The sequence below is a fragment of the Girardinichthys multiradiatus genome, chromosome 5 (genome assembly GCF_021462225.1).
Source record: "Girardinichthys multiradiatus isolate DD_20200921_A chromosome 5, DD_fGirMul_XY1, whole genome shotgun sequence".
NCBI classification, from domain to species: domain Eukaryota; kingdom Metazoa; phylum Chordata; class Actinopteri; order Cyprinodontiformes; family Goodeidae; genus Girardinichthys; species Girardinichthys multiradiatus.
In genome coordinates, this window is record NC_061798.1 from 21002381 (window position 1) to 21019538 (window position 17158).

Sequence of the window (17158 nt, forward strand, 5' to 3'; positions counted from 1 at the left end):
ATCTCATGATGAAAAGACAAACAGAACATGCTAAACAGATAATTACTTAGAAACAGGAGTGACATAAAACAGGACCTACATTGAACCGTGCACAAAACAGGCAAAATACCAAAAATAAAACAAGAAAAAGTCTACAATTATTAACTAAAACAAAGCTAAAGCACGACATTAAAAACCTACAGACTTCAGCCCCCCCACACAGCATGCTTCTACCACTACCATGTTTCACAGTGGCAGGCTGGTGGTAAACAAGGCTTTTAACGAGTTTTTTTCAAAAATGTCTTTCTTCTTTCAGCACTTTGATAAAGGCCAAAGTTGTGAGCAGAACTAAAAGCAGTCCAGTCAACAGATTCACTTATCGTCACTTTTCACGGATTGCATTTGGTATAAACTTGCAGGGATTCCCATGATTACAGGTGCGACGTCAGCTTTGAGTTTGCAGCCAGTAAGAGACAGACCCGTGATAAAAAAGCTGCATCATCACTGTAAACCGGACTCTGAGAGACGATGAGCTGTTTGTGGCCAGACGAGACGAGACCTTTAAGTACAGACCTTTGGATTTCTCAGTCACATGACTCGGTTTCTACAACCTGCCTGTCTTCTCCCAGCTGGCCGTCCGCTCCCTCCACCGAAAAAAATAAACACAGGTAAATTTATTCCGGCAACCGAACTCTTAGCTGTAGTTTAGACACTCCGAACCCTCCAAATCCAACCTCCTCCCTCTTTTTTTTCCAAACCTCCTCTCATTTGCTGGAAATAAGCAGAGCCGAAGCGTAGAGCTCGGGAAGTGGCAGCGCAGGGCCTTATCTCTGGTAATAAACGCAGCTCTTTCTAAACAACGAGCTCCGCTACACGCTGCTTCTGCCATCGGCACAACTTTTTTTTTTTATTAACCCCCACACATTATCTACAGATCGAAAGCGATTCACGGTGTCAAATGCGTGCGAGGAGCGATAATAAAGCAACGTGGGGGTCGGATTTGTGGAGATTACAGTCAATAAAGTGCTCTGCTCAAGACTGCCACCTAATCCGTGCGTGAAAGGGATGGGCAGTGCACCGGCTGGAGCGGACTTTTTTTCTGCAAGGAGCCGGGTGGGGAACGGAGGGATCTCTTCCTCTTGACTTTTCACATGCACATTATGGTTAGAGGGAGGAGGCTAGCTCATTTGTGCTGGATGTCAAACACTCTGTTAGACTTCAGGGTTGTTTACATGAGGTAGTGCTTATTTGGCATATTTTAAGCTCCAGGTCTTCCTCACAATTGCGTTTGCTGTTTTGTTGTTGCAGGATGGCACAGGCACCCACGTCATGTGATTGTTTTGTCTCCTTACCCCCCGGTTCTCGCGATGACCACGTGATTTTTGGAAAGAACTCAGACCGTCCCCGGGATGAGGTGCAGGAGGTGGTCTACCACCCTGCCGCATCTCATCCTCCAGGATCCATGCTGGAGGTAAAGCAGGGCAGGATTCTCACAGTCTCACTACAACACTGATCTGACTGCTACCAGACCCCACCCCCTTAACTCATGATTTTAGGTTGGTTGTGTGGGATCAGAAGATCAGAAGTAAAATATCCCAACAGACGTGGGTGCTTTGAACAATAGTTACATGACCTTTCTGAGAGTCTTTCAAAATTTTCATTGGGTATTGACAGCTATTGCGGCCTAATACCTCGCAAAAGTATTCATACTCCTTTTTCACATATAACCACAAACCTTAATGTATGTATTTTATAAAATAAAAATAATAAAACCATGTTTCCTTTTCCTTCCAATTCATAATTATGCACTACTTTGTGTTGGCCAATCTCATAACATGTGAATAAAATACATTGAACTGTGGTTGTAATGTGAGAAAATGTGAAAAGTTGTTACATTTGCATTCTGGTTTAATTATGGTCCTCATCTTTCTGCATCCTTTTCTGTTTTTGCTACACTGACCTATACATCATTTTAACAACTTACCAAAGGAAATATTTAAAACAACTGTAGGCACATTGGTACCAGCTATTTAGTAGCAAAAACACATATATGTGGACCTAAAGTCAACGAAAAAGCAGCCAGTAACCTAATAAAAATAATACAAGAAAGTCTGGCTCCTGGGAAGAAACATAAAAAGAAATAAGCTTGGATAAAAGTTCCTTCCAAATAGCTGAATTTCCTAAATTAATTAAAGGTGGGTACCTTTACGTGGACGCTAGATTGGTGTCAAAGCAAAAAGGATCTAATTACAGGTAATACATCGAGTTAACCTTGTTTTTAAATGAAAATAAGCATAATAAAAATCTGTATTCTACCTGAGGAAAATTTAGGACACCCTAAACCCCTAATTAGCTTGGTGTTACCCCCATTTGTTGAAATAACTGAAATGCCATTATCTACCATTGGTCTGAGAAACATTTTCCCCACACCTCAGTTTTGCAATGATATGTTTACGGGGTTTCCTGCATGCGCAGCCTATTTAAAGCTACCCCACGCCATCTTAATGAGACCAAGATCTGGGCTTTAGCTCTGTCCTCGTTGGATTTACTTGTATGTTTTGCCTCATTTGTCATGCTTCAACTTGAATTTCTGAAAAGATGGTTCCACATTTTCCTCAAGAAACCGTTGATACACGCGCACACACACACCAAATAAATGTACTAATTGTAAAGGCTGTATTTTTCTTATTTTTCCTGTGTGAGTTTATGCTACTGCATTAAAAGTTAGATTTATTTGAAGACTTTCAACATGTTTTGACCAGCAATGGCAGCACATTTATCTGTTTCTAAATAACTTTCTGCCTCTTTTCATGTGTGATCTAGGGCTGCATGATGTCAGGAAGATACATAATCCTGATACTATTGCTGAAAATGATGATGATAGCAGTTACAATTAACCCACATTTTACTGACCCTTTTCTTTTTTGATTCTTATACAAAATGGCCTCCTTTGTTTCTGAGATTTTGTATCGCAGCCACTACAAATATACATCATGTGTTTAGCAGATCGTACACGAGCATGATTGACACTGCTAAGACATTCCTTCTGGCTCTGATTAGTTGGTTCTGACCAGGAGCGATGAATTTCTGCAAATGGCAGTAGGACCACTGGAAGCAGCCAGAGGAGCTAGATTTGTTTACACAATTCAATTCAAATTCAAAAATACTTTATTAATCCCAAAGGGAAATTAAATGTTGTTGTAGCTCATATTATGAAGGTTTCCTCAAAGAGTCGTTATAGAAGCTGATGGCTGTGGGCAGGAAGGATCTCCTGTAGCGCTCCGTCTTACAGCAGATCTGAAGAAGTCTCTGACTGAAGAAACTCTGTTGTTGTAGGACAGTCTCATGAAGAGGATGCTCAGGGTTCTCCATAATGTTCTTCATTTTATGAAGAATCCGTCTTTCCACAATGATCTCCAGAGGTCCCAGAGGAGTCCCCAAAACAGAGCCAGCCTTCTTTATCAGCTTGTTGAGCTTTTTTAAGTCCCTGGCTCTGATGCTGCTTCCCCAGCAGATGATGGCAGAAGAAATCACACTTTCCACAACAGACTTATAGAAGATATGCAGCATCTTGCTGCAAACACCAAAGGACCTAAGCTAAGCTTCCTCAAGAAGTACAGTCTGCTCTGTCCCTTCTTGTAGATGGCTTCACAGTTGCATTTCCACTCTAGTCTGTTGTCCAGGTGAACACCGAGGTATTTATACTCCTCCACCACCTCCACTTCTTCTCCCATGATAGAAATAGTTTTTGACTTATTCCTGTTTCTCTTAAAATCTACAATCATCTCCTTTGTTTTAGTCACGTTCAAAATGAGATGATTGTTTCCACACCATTCCACAAAGAGGTCCAACAGCTCCTGTACTCAGCTTCTTGTCCATCAGAATGATCCAAGTATTTCTGCAGATGACAGGAGTCTGTCTTGTACTGGAAGACTGAGGTGTACAGAGTGAAAAGGAATGGTGAGAGTACAGTCCCCTGTGGTGCTCCTGTGCTGCTGACTACCTGGTTAGACTCACAACCATTCAGTCTTACAAACTGTGGTCTGTTTGTCAGGTAGTCTTTGATCCAGGAGATTGTTGAGGCCTCCACCTGAGTCTGAGTGCTGAGTCTGAGTACACAGATCATCTGTCTAATATTCCAGTCAGCGCAGAGTGACAGTTTTAACAAATATGTAAAAAAATATGTTGTTACAACAGCTTTAAGAGCAGTTAGAATCCAATTAATTGGCCTAATATATTATCAATATGCCAAGCATGAATGTACTTGACACTTGAACTATAGTATCTAATAAATAATGTATCCAAGCAGTCATTTGTAATTGGGATATTACACACATTGATATTGTGAGGATAATTGCAATTTTGGATTTGTTAGGTTCGTAATAGCAAATACTTGAGATGTACAACCAGTGGTTTCAGTTTTGTGCATGTGTGTGTTAGGAGAACGTTGTCCTAAATAGCCAAATGAAAACTATCTGATGCTATCATTGTTGAAGCCTTCAGTTGGTATTTGATTGGTGAAACTTGTTAAATTTCACCCACTAAAGTTCACCATTGCTCTTGTCGGCAAAGGTGAAGGACTTGTCATCTTTGCATACTGAACTCAATACAATACAGTACAGTGTTGTAGCTTCTAACTCATCTGTGCAATGTAGTTTAACTGCTTTACAAACAAAAGTCCTCTTTTTTTCCTATTAATAAATTTTTTTCTGTAGTGCACGTACATCCAGATCCCTCAGGTGGAGAAGACATATGCCGTCGTCCTCAGTAAACCTGCCTGGCTGTGGGGTGCTGAAATGGGAGCTAATGACCAAGGAGTGTGTATTGGGAATGAGGCGGTCTGGACCCGTGAGCCTGTGGTCCCTGGAGAGGCTTTGCTGGGCATGGACCTTGTCCGGTGAGCTGCCGAAGAATTTTCTAATTTCTCTGATTCTTCTTTATAAAGAAGGTTGTCTAATTAAGAGTGAATAATCTTTCCCTATTGTAATTAAATACAGTTTTGATAATTACATTACTTGATCTCTTTTTTGATAACCAGGCTTTGTAGATTGTCATGAGCATGCTATGTGGAAGTGCTGCCCACATCAGTTCATATTTGCGTAAAAAAGTCTTATCTAGCTTTCAGAGCTGGCAAGCATGTCTCAAACCAAGAAGAACCTCAATCCAAACACACAGAATGTAAACAAAGCCCACCAAAATCTGTATTTCAATGATCAGCTTGAATTTGATCTTCAGGATTGGACTGGAGCGTGGTGACAGTGCCTGGGCAGCATTGACGGTCATTACAGGTCTCTTGGAGCAACATGGCCAGGGTGGGCAGTGCAAGGAGGACCCTGAACCCTTCAGCTACCACAACACCTTCCTCCTGGTGGACCGCAATGAGGCCTGGGTCCTCGAAACTGCTGGAAGGCTCTGGGTGGCACAGAAAGTCTCAGGTGGGTAGAGCTTGGCAGTTTTTAGAAAGCAGAAATCCTATAAAATTTTAAAGTATAAGGCACAAAGAATCCATTTTTCAATTGTTTTTAAGTTTTATCCTGCCAGGGTGCAAAACCTGCTTATCTCCACATGTTGTATTCAATTGCTGCCTGCTCATTCCAAATCATCCTCCTATATGATTAGCGACGATAATGAGCTACTGTTGTAACTCCTCTTTTTCTCCATGTCTGAGCCAAATTAAGGAGTGAGTGTTTGACTGCAGCTGCAGTCTGATTTTATATCAGTATATAACTTCACTTTCATCCACCAAATGTAAAGCATGAGCTTGCAATTAATTTTTAGCGACAAAAACATGTTCCGGAAAAACTAACTGCAGAAGGACTGGTGTGACAGATAATATCTTTAGAAGAATGTTTGTACAGGTACAAAACTATAGTGGATTTAGACCCTTATGAGTAAAACACATTATGATTAGTGAGACTTGCACAAATATTGCACACAAATCAGACTATTCTGATGACAAATGTGCTGACTCATGCTTGTGCAAGTCAAAGTAATAATGCTGGTCAGAATTGAGGCAGCAATTACATTTACCATAATGATGCCAGAATTTTAATGTTTTGAATTACAATTTTTGTCACGAGTGGTCTTTTGTCACTTTGATTAGTCACAGTTAGTGATGGGAATAACACCATTAAAATAAACAGCGTTACTTTTTTCAGTTATGAGTAATCAAACGAATTACTTTTTTCAGCGTTACAATGCCGTTACCGACAATTAAATGGGGCACGTTATAAATTAAAGCTATTCATTGAAGCTCTTGTCATCTGTCGTGGCTCACACCCACAGGAGCTAAGCTTTCTTTCTTTGGTGAAGCGAAGAGTGAGGGTTTAGACAATCGCATAAGTGATGATGATTGGCTAAGGTAGAGTAAGCCTTCATTCTAAGCCAATCAGAGGCAGTGTTCAGTTTACACACAGACCACTAATGCACATAGCAGCCCTGCTCAGGCAAACTAGCAGATGTAAGCTGCAACAATGGCGGGTCTGGTTTTCAAAGTGGAAGTACAGACACTGCTTTATTCTTCTTGAGGTAAAAGGCAAGAACGTACATGTGAAGTAAATATTAAAAGTTCGGTGTAAGTACATGTCTATGTAATCCACTTTATGCAGCTGGCTTGTGAAACCTTAGAAAAAAATCTAAATTTGTAGATATATTTAAACTTCAAAAAAGTAACGCAATAGTTACTTTAGCTGTTAACTTGTTACTTTTATAGTGGTGTAACGCAGTTACTAACTCAGTTACTTTTTGGTACCTAATAGTAAAAGTACCTAAAAACTATAACGAATTACTTTTTTAAAGTGACATGCCCAACACTGGTTACAGTCAGATGGTGCTCACAACAGAGAGCTTTTAAATTCCTCCATAGGGGACTGATTTGTTGGTTTTCTATGCTGCATTTTTACTAATTTACTCATCTTACTGGATGAATCTTCATGCAGTTTTTTACCTTATAAACGTATATTTGAGCCAGAGATTTCTTCATCACCAATTTCATCTTAAGTGTCCATTGTGTTGCACTAATGCGTGAGTAAGGCTTATGAGCAACAAATCTGAACACAATTGAAAAGGATAAGATGTAAAACATTATGATATATGCCCTTTAATCTTTGCAAGCCCGGTCTCACTTTTGGGACTTTTGGGGAAAACCCTGCTTGAAGAAGACCTCAGAGCAATTTCTGAAGTTGTTGGGTGGATTACATATCCTGTTTGGCATTATTCAGTAATATGTGGTAATTTTCTTAATATTTTGCAAACTATAATTTTTTGTATGCTTTTAAGGAAGAAAAATCTCGGATTCAATTTAAGAATGTTAATTAAAAAACGTGTGCTTGCTCTTTTCAGAGGGTGTGAAGAACATTTCCAATCAGCTAACCATCCACACCGAGATCTCAGCGGAGCACCCAGAACTGCGGAGCGTGGCCAAGGCTCAGGGGTGGTGGGATGGCCTGGGAGAGTTTAACTTCTCTCGAGTGTTTAGTCCTGAAAACCCTCCTGTCAGGATGGAGTTGGCCAAGAAGCGCTACAAGGGAGGCACAGAACTCCTCCAACAGCACGATGGTAGATTCCCCGCAATACATTTTGGCATTTTCTATTCATTATTCTGTTAGTTATAGTGTTTATTAAAGCTAATCTGTCCATTATAACCCTGCAGAGATACTAATCACTTTGTGTTTCTTAGGCTCAGTGACAGCGGCGGTGATGATGTCCATTCTGAGGGATAAACCTAGTGGCATCTGCATGGACTCTGGAGGATTTTGCACCACAGGCAGCATGGTGTCTGTGCTGCCCCGAGACACTAGCCTTCCCTGCATCCACTTCTTCACTGCCACCCCAGACCCATCCAGGTTTGTTGGCAGCTAAAGCAAGAATTAGTTAGATCGTGTTGGGATAATCTTTGTGGAATATCTGGGACTTTGAAGACCCTGTTTAAATGACAACAATCCATTGACAACGGGATTGTTTTTCCATTTTTGTTAACACACATACATGACAAGCACTGTTGCCTTGCAGCAAGAAGGTCCTGGGTTCAATTCCCGGCCGGGGGTCTTTCTGCATGGAGTTTGCATGTTCTCCCCGTGCATGCGTGGGTTCTCACCGGGTACTCCGGCTTCCTCCCACAGTCCAAAGACATGCCTGTTAGGTTAATTGGTCACTCTAAATTGCCCTTAGGTGTATGAATGAGTGTGTGCATGGTTGTTTGTGTGTTGCCCTGCGAAGGACTGGCGACCTGTCCAGGCTGTACCCCGCCTCTCGCCCATAGACTGCTGGAGATAGGCACCAGCTTCCCCGCGACCCACTATGGAATAAGCGCTAGAAAATGACTGACTGACTGACTGACTGACATACATGACAACTTTTTAATTACGATTTACCTACGCAACACCGAACTAGAAACTTGAAAAAGGTGTGATTCCCCTGCCCTGCCACTAGTTATCAGTATGTTCTTTGAGACTTATCAACTAGCGCAACCACTTCTTGCTTAAAAAAGGGGGCAGAAAGTGGGCACTTTGTTGGTGAACCGTCGTTAGATTCAAAAGAGTCCGCAGCACAAACAGTTCTCTGCAATCTGTTATTGTTAATGTCTTCATTGTCTGTGAGTTTTAAATTGGTCGGCATCCTTTATGCGGTGTGTGTGCGCATTCATTTCCACTGATTGCAGTCATACTGCGCATGTGCCAAACATCATGCTTATTATTGAAATAAACACAGTCACAGGATTTGACAGCTGTTATCATACATTGTGACATGGGATATTTCACTTATAATCAGGATGTTTGTGGTCAAATTTTACTTTTTATTAATTATAGTAAGTTAAGAGCCACCAGAAACAGTTTGATTCAATTATTTAGTCGTTTACTATAAGTTACAGTATGGTCACAGTATAGGGTAACAGCTGTCATATTCTGTGACTGTGTGTATTTCAATAATAATAAGGATGTTTGTGGTCAAATGCTATTTTTTATTTATTTTTGGAGGTAAAGAGTCATCAGAAACAGTTTGGCTGAATTATTTAGTCTTTTACCATAAGTTACAGTATCTACGGTTACAAGTTGTGATATCAGCTGTCATATTATCTGACCATCTGTATTTAATGTTACCTATTATGTCATCGTAACAAAAGCAAACAAACGTGTCAACACAAAACAACTACTCTAATACGTTTTAATAATATCAATAATAATACTAATGTGCATGTGCGCTGGTCCTGTTGCTCTCTTATCGTGTGAGAGTTGAGTTTAGAATTTTTTACGCAAGTCACGTTTTCAAAAAACGACAAGGATTGCTTGGATTTTTCTTTGTGTTTGTTTGCTCCACTCTCCTCGGCCAAGATTACGCAATTGGCGCAGAATAGTCTTCTTTGAGGCCAGAATATTGTGTAAAATTGCAACAGCGCCTTCTGTGGTCACAACATGCGGTGGTCACAGAATATGGTGTTACAGCCGTTTTTAAATCGTGCTGTTTTCTTCATGTAAAATGTCTATAGAAAATCATATGGACATTTTCAGCTTGAAGTGCAGACTCTAGAAAATGTCTAGAAAATATCAGGGCTTGAGTGGGATTTTGAAATGGCTCTATAGGCTGCTTCATTTAAGTGTTTTTCTTGTCTTATAATTCTCTGTATTTCTCTGCCATGTTTCCCATCCTCAACACCCCACACCTGCTTAGGTCTATATTCAAGCCTTTTATCTTCTCGGACTGTCCCACCCCGGTCCTAAGGGTAGTCTCTCCACAGTTCGGACCAGACGACCCTGTCAGGAAGCAGCCGCGCTTTCAAAGCCGGGTGGACCGCAGACATGATCTTTATAAGGCCCACCAGGTGGCGCTCAACATCATGGAGACCAAACCGGTGGGTAATGATTATGATGCTAATCAGTATTAAGCCGTTTGACAGAAACGGGCTGTGCTGGAAGTTAACATTCATCTTGGGTACATGCAGATTAGATCTTTGTACTTCAGCTGCTCCAAAATTCAAGGGATGAGCTAGTGTTGCATGTGAACAGAAAAAAATCGTCTTAGCACATAAACTACTTTGAATTTGATCTTCATTTGGATCTATAAGTGTCAAATTGAGCACGGTAGACCTAGGCCTGAATGAACAAAGCCAGGGTTTGATAGTAACTGATAGACAACATTTCAAGTTGCTTCTTTGCTAAGTTGTCTCTTGTGGCCCTGGGGGAGTCAGTTCACCAGTTCGCCAATTTGTAGCTCCATCTCATACCCATGAATTGCCATTTGGTCTCCATATTTACAAACCCTTTTGTACCTGTGTCTAACCACTGCGTATCAGTTTATTCTCTTAGTAGTTAGGTAAATTTGATGGTATTATGAAGTTAAAAAATCATAGAAATGCTCAAATCTCACATATATTGTAATTGATTTATGAATTGCTTTCTGAAGATTTTATATAATGCCCTATTTCCATTTACTGTGGTTCTGATTCCTACTTGGCCAGTTTACTCTAAGGAAATGTGACAGATTATGACCCCTGGTCAAAACAACTTATCTTTGAGTGATGTCAGTTTGATGCATGATATTTACTGGACCTACACAATCAACATTTCCTCACAGTAGGCATTAAAGCAGATTAGTGAAAATAACTTGAAACTGTTATTTGCTAAAGCAGCTATAAAGAATGTTCCCCTGGGAGGTATGAAATATCTCTTGTCAGAACAATTAAAGTGATGGCAGGATATTCATATTTGGGATATTGTGGTGCTGAGCAGAATTCGTGGTTCCATCAATTACAGCAAGTTATCCAGGTCCTGAAGTATTATAACATGCACAGACTATCACATTGCTACCACCATGATGTTCTTATTCTGAATCACCAGGGGCCTCATGTACAAAGCGTACTTACGCAGAAAAACCTTGTGGCGCAATGTTTTATGCACAAGTCGGCATGTACTAAAATAAACGTTGCATAAAAGTGTGCGAAAATCCATGCAAATGTTTGATCTGACGTGAAAATGTGCCTTGGCCACGCAAACTTTTTCAATCGACAATAATAAACTACAGAGAGCTAAAACTCACATACGCTGCCTCGTCCGTATGTTGCTCCGATATATAAAGCTCCCCTAAACCGTGGCTCTAATTTGCAGCGAGGATGTAATCAGAGCTATGGAGTACACTGATGCTGTTTTAGGGGCCCCATCTGTACGTGAACATGCTTTTATGAATAGAAATTAAATTCAATATATGTGCAACCGATTTGTGCTGCGCAAATGTGTCTCACTAATGCAATAGCACGTTGGCCTCCTCAACTCATGATTCCTTTATACTATAATAATAATTATAATTATTCTAATTATAATAGTTGTGTTAGGAACAAACCTCAAGAAGGGTTTGTACGCAATGACGTAGCCTTTTAGGTATTTTTCTTTTTTTTTACGTGACGTCCTGAATAGTTGTAGATTTAAAGTACTTCACATTGTGTATGTAGTAACAGTCTTCCTAATAGAGATATAGGAGGCATATTTACCTCATTAAACTGATCAGCATTGAGTTATGATTGAGTTTAGTGCAGCAGCTGGACAGTGCCATGATCTGATGTAGACATTGTAGAACTAAATGGGTTCGAGCCAACAGACGTTTTATTTTCAGCCAGGTGTGAGTCACTGATGTCATTCAGGTAGTTTTTGGTTTGCTGAAATTCACTACAAAACTCCCTCATGCTGTGTAGACAAAATCTCTCTTAGCGTTTTTCCACCAAAAGGACCGTGTTTGGTTCTTTGACTGTCACAGCACCGTTGTCATGGTTATTTGGACGCATGGTGGGTGCCTTCCAGGTTATTTACATTACTTTGCATATGTATTTATGGGCGAAGTCCGGGCAGTTTAAGCGCCACATGCAGCTACACCAAATTCACTGTGAATTGGGATGTATGAAGGCTACGTGTAAGGTAACATGTCTACGCATGTTTTCGTACATCTGATTCTGTGCAGTGCAAGTTTCAGAATGTCTCCCTATCGCAATCTTTTAGTATGAAAGCTCCGTACTCTTTCTTACATGAGACCCTGGTCTTGTTCTTTCTGGCCAGCAGAGGTTTAGAATTCTCCAAAGGATGCATTTTAATTGATGCCTTTATTCAGTCTTTTTATTGTTCAACACTGACCTTTGGTGGTCCTTTAATTGTTGTTCTGGGTTCTTTTGTGATTTGCAGGATGAGTTAAAGTAATTTTGGTTGGCCTGCCACTCCTGGGATGGTTTATTACTGTTACATGTTCTCCATTTTTGGATAATGGCTCTCACTGGGCTTTCCTGGAGTTGCAAAGCCTTAGAAATGTCTTTTGTAACCCTTTCCAGACTAATAGATGTTAATTGGTTCTCATATGTTCTTCACTTTCTTTAGCTTTGGGCATGATATCTTACTTTTTGAGATCTTTTTAGCATACTTCTTGTTGTCAGACAGGTTAAATTTGATAAATTTCATGATTCTACAGGTCTGGCAATAAACAGGCCTAATTCATGATTAAACAAGGTGATAATCACCTTTTCACAAGTCAAATTGGCTAAAAAAAAAAAAGCAAAGCAAGGTCTTAAAAATACTCAAATATTTAAGGTGTTTGGACATTATCTTTGGTATAAGTGGTTAATTGGACCAGGTCTAACGAAGTCTGTTCTAAAAGTCAGATCTGGGGTGGTCATATGCACTACAATTGAAATGAGCAGGAAATTACTGAAACAAGGAAGGTTTTACCACATTAAGCTGTTGTTTGAAAATTAAGCCAGGCAAAAAAATATACTCAGGAAGGCAATAATTACAGTAAAGCAGATGTGGTAATTAGAAACTAGGACCAGGTGCGGAGAGCATAAAGCAAAACAATTTTAAGTTGAAAAGGTAATAAGGCTGTAAGGTAAACTACACCCAAACATTTAAACAACAGATATTCTTTCATGAGGATTCCAGGAGTAAAAGTTTATTATGTTTTTTCGCCAGATATAAGAGCTATAAGAACAATCTCTTGTCCAAAAGTATCTTTTTCCCACCCTCTACACCACTGTTTTATTGATGCATTTAGTAGGTACATCAATCATATCCTTTCCTTTTTCACAAAGGAAGTGCTTTGGTTTTTGACAACACAGCAGATCTGTCTTCAGAGCAAACGTCGATTATTCAACTGTAGTTGTGTAACTTCTGTCAATAGGAACTTTTCTGCAGCTGCAGATGTCAAGCTGAATTAGACCCGGGAAGTTCAGCTTAGCTGTTTCTTGTAAAACCCACACTGCCACAAAAGAAGTAAAACTAGCAACAATATGAAAGATTTGCAAAACAATAATTGAAGATGTCTGGATGTCAAATCTAAGTTTTAGCATATTTTCTAAAGAACCCCTACAAATGTGTCAGACTTGTACAATAAAAGTACAATTCTATCTGAATTTACGTCATCTTAAATTTACAGGTGCTTAACTGTGTTTTACAGATGAGTCAGAGATTGCTGCTGCTTCTGTGAACTTAAACAAATGATTTACGAGCACCATCTGACCCAGGTGGTGTTGACAGTCAGACATCTGTGTGTGTTGTGTGTCTGCCGCAGGATGAAGGTTTAGCCGTCTACGACATCCTGAGGGATCTGGAGTCGCAATGTCTGAGCGAAATCTCAGCCATGCTCGGTGGAGAGATACCAGGAGACGAACTGGGAGACCTGTTCTTTGATTGTGTGGACACAGAGATTAAGTTCTACCAGTGAGAAGGTGGGAGGCATCAGGAGCTCTGTTTAGTGTTGAATCCTGTGCATGAATGGGTATAGGAAATTCATATCTGAGACAATGCATTTCTTCCTACAGGTCTGCTAGTTAGTAGTAATTATTTTCTAAAGGTGTGGTGAGCAAATCTGGTTCTGGTTATTGTCTTTTATGCTTCAGAGGTTTAACTCATAAATGAAAGGCTCTTTAGCAGGCTTTTGTGGAACATCTACAAGAAAAAGCAAGTGGCCATAAAAATGGTAAACTATAGATAAAGTGACAAGACAATCAAAATGCCTTTTATATTACATGATATTTTAAGTAACAACCACTTCAACCAATGCATTGCTGTCATGCTTGTTCTTTATCAGGTTATTAAAAAGCTGGCGTGGCATGATTCTCTTTTGTTCCTGCTTCTGTACCTGCGCTGTTTCGACAGTGACTGGAGATGTTGGGATGCCCTAAGGTGTCCAGCAATGTTTCGAGGAATTGGTGGTGGAGGGGCTGCCCCTCTAGGTGTAGTGTTGTTTTTGTTGGGGCATGTACCAGGTCCTAGTGTGGTAGGTTCTCGACCTGCGGCCTTTAGCTTGCTGGGGTGTGTCGGGCTGGCTGTGGGCCCTAAAGACCAAACTGGGCTCTGTTGGGAATCACTATCTTGCTCACTGGCAAGATGATACTGAATTTTCCCTCACTTGGTCCTTCTGAGTTTTTGGTGGGTGGTTTAGGGGGGATCTACTGCTCGGCACTAGGCGGTCTTACTGGCAGGGGTTTGTGCAGGCGGCCAGCCGCCAGGGCTCTGGGCTTGACCTGGACTGGGGGACATAGAAGCGGTCCTGTATTGGGGGGTTCATGGCACTACTTCTCTACCTCTTCCTTTTCTTATTTAAAAATCAATGTTGATAGTGGGCTTTATTCAGTCTTCAGACATGAAAGGGGCAGAAAGGGAAGGGAGGAAACAGCAGTTTGTAAGGTCAAGGGTCGAACCCCGGATATATATGGGGATTCCTGCAGACAGTTTTGTATACATAATATTATATATATATATATATATATTTTTTTTTTATTTTTTTTTTGCAGAACTAGTGGCCTTTGCTTTTTTTTTTTTTTTTTTTGGAAGTAGGCATACAAGAAACGGGGCCAAGAAAGGGGGAAAACATGCAGCAAACATCACCTTGCCGGGACTCAAACCCCAGACTGCCATGTCGAAGACTAAGGCCTCCATACATGGGTCACATGCCTCTTTACTGTGCCACAAGCTTCCCCCACATATACATGATATTCTGAGTGAATATGAATTAAATAAAAGAAGAAAAGTAACAAAAGTATTAAACTAATTTTTGTCTGCGTCAGTCTTTGTTCCCCATCTGGCCTCCCCTTTCAAAGTTCTCTGGAGCCTAATCTCAGTTTGAAATTTGAAAAGAATAGAATAAAAAAGAACAACTAAATTCAGTTAAGATCAGGTTATTTAATTAAATACAACCACAGAGGGTCAATAAACAAATGCTAAATCTCATCAAAATTTAACATACCCTAAGAAAACATGCAACTGGATGTCGGTATGTAAAATGAGCTCCGCCCCTGATGTTTTTCTATATGAATAGAGATGGTAAGCAGGACCACAATTACCTGATTGGTAACACGTCTACATCTTTAAAAAAAGCAGAACGTTTGGCAGTGTCCTGCTCTGTAGCATTAAGGTGTGTTCATTTTTTTGTCCTTTGTTACAGCGCCCTCAGGTGGACACCCCGCCAGCACTCACGCCGTGGCAGGAGAAGGCCTTGGGACTGTTAAAAAATTTGCTGTGTTTCTTCATCTGGTCGGCCACCGCCTCACTTATGCAACCTGCATTTCTGACCCCATTCCATCATTAACACAGACTTAAATGTCTGAGCTGCACATGCAATCAAAGCATATTTATCATCTGTATCACCCAGGGAGCAATGACTGCACCTCATTAGTGAGTATATTGATGTAGACTTCACAGGCGTCCATGTAGATCTGTGAAATTGTTGCACAAATACTCTGAGTATGGCAATTGTTTAAAAGTTTGTTTGCTGCTGCAGATGAATGAGAGGTCATCTGGTTTGATGGCTGCCCATGAGGAGATAAGTATTAAAGGATGTGCATAGCCTTTCCAAAGTGTGTTGTATGTTGTGTTTCTGTTTTTATTCTTTTTGTTTTGGTTCACACCTAAACCAATGATGGGTCGATGATGTTATCTTAAATACTTAAATCCCACTCTAGGGTTAATATTTGTCAAGCTGTTTTACGAATAAATAAATAATTCTGAAAAACATAGCTTAGAATAACATTTATGTATTAAATATAAAAAAATCAATGTTTATTTTCACTTGAAGAAAAAAGTATGTAATTATGACAAAACGTGTGTCAGGTGTTTTTAATTAACCCCCTTTACTCTGTTGACTCTTACTATGTGTGTCAGAATAATGACACTGCGCATTGCCCTGAACATACTGTGTCCATTGTGACAAATCAAAAGTTGCTGCGTTATGCTATCGGGATACATTTCTTTACCAGAGAGAGGCAAGCTGGTCAGAGTCAATGGGAAGACGAATCAAGCAATTTCCCTACTGAAATCAAACTGAAATAAGAAATATTAGACACCTCTTTGAGTTTTCTTAGTCACATCTTATTCCTTTCAAGCTGTGTCTAATCCTGGAAAAAAATATCACCAATTATAATAACTGGCATCTGAAAAACAAGATCAAAGGTTTTCACATTCACCCCCTAAATAGATATACCCAGGGGTGAAAGTAGTTTTAAATTCTTGCCGGTACTTAGGGGCGGACCTAGAGGGGGGGCTGGGGAGGCACCGGGGGTAATATATATATATATATATATATATATATATATATATATATATATATATATATATATATACACACACACAAAATGTGTGTGTTAATTGTTACTCTCATATGTGGCCCCCTCAAGATCTTTCTCTCTCTCTCAGCAAAGTTCAAACTAATTAAAACGTGTCAATATTTTACTTTACTGTAGGCTGTCTGTATAAGGTAGAAATTAGAATCACTTGACAATGTAGAAGAAAAAAAAAAATATATATATATATATATATATATATTTCAATTGTTAAATAGCTGCCATGCATCAAACAATGATAAACCATTTTCTGATGCATAACTTTTCATCTTCAGTTTCCATCTTTTCTTTTGAACAAATAAGTTATTGTTCTCTGCATTGTGGTCAAGTTTTGACTTCATTTAAATTAAAAATTTGACATTTCGGTTGTTTTATTTTTTATTTATTTTTATTTTTTTGTCTGTGCACCACCTGTGTAAAATCTCCCAGTCCATTAAATCGAACGCACCGATCTCCTTGGCAACCGCTCTGTTTTGGAGGTAAGCGCGCATGCGCTCTCGTGTAGTATATGTGAAATCGCTGGTTGTAAGCGGTGTTTTCAAGCTCTACTATGTTGTAATTCAGCAAAATTACATGAAACACAACTGGTTAATC

The 17158-nt window shown here is 39.9% G+C and overlaps 1 protein-coding gene across 2 annotated transcripts; it reads left to right on the forward strand.

The window, feature by feature from the left end:
• The first annotated feature begins 225 nt into the window (after positions 1-225).
• Positions 226-15802, forward strand: scrn2 (secernin 2). Of its 2 annotated transcripts, none has more exons than XM_047366064.1 (9): positions 226-647; positions 1288-1450; positions 4695-4876; positions 5215-5414; positions 7321-7536; positions 7658-7823; positions 9646-9826; positions 13516-13672; positions 15391-15802. In XM_047366064.1, the coding sequence occupies exons 1-8, from the start codon at positions 508-510 to the stop codon at positions 13666-13668; spliced, it is 1401 nt and encodes a 466-aa protein (XP_047222020.1). In that variant the 5' UTR covers positions 226-507; the 3' UTR covers positions 13669-13672; positions 15391-15802. The 2 variants fall into 2 exon arrangements, with proteins under 2 accessions (XP_047222020.1, XP_047222021.1); XM_047366065.1 differs by lacking the exon at positions 226-647 and adding an exon at positions 736-1092.
• The last annotated feature ends 1356 nt before the right edge of the window (positions 15803-17158 follow it).

What these genes read in the sequence shown, in the direction of transcription:
- scrn2 (XM_047366064.1), top strand. Translation starts at nt 508, where the DNA reads ATGAGCTGTTTGTGGCCAGACGAGACGAGACCTTTAAGTACAGACCTT. An exon ending in CTCCAGGATCCATGCTGGAG is followed by an intron (nt 1,451 to 4,694) that starts GTAAAGCAGGGC and finishes TTTTTTCTGTAG; the next exon opens with TGCACGTACATCCAGATCCC. An exon ending in ACTCCTCCAACAGCACGATG is followed by an intron (nt 7,537 to 7,657) that starts GTAGATTCCCCG and finishes TGTGTTTCTTAG; the next exon opens with GCTCAGTGACAGCGGCGGTG.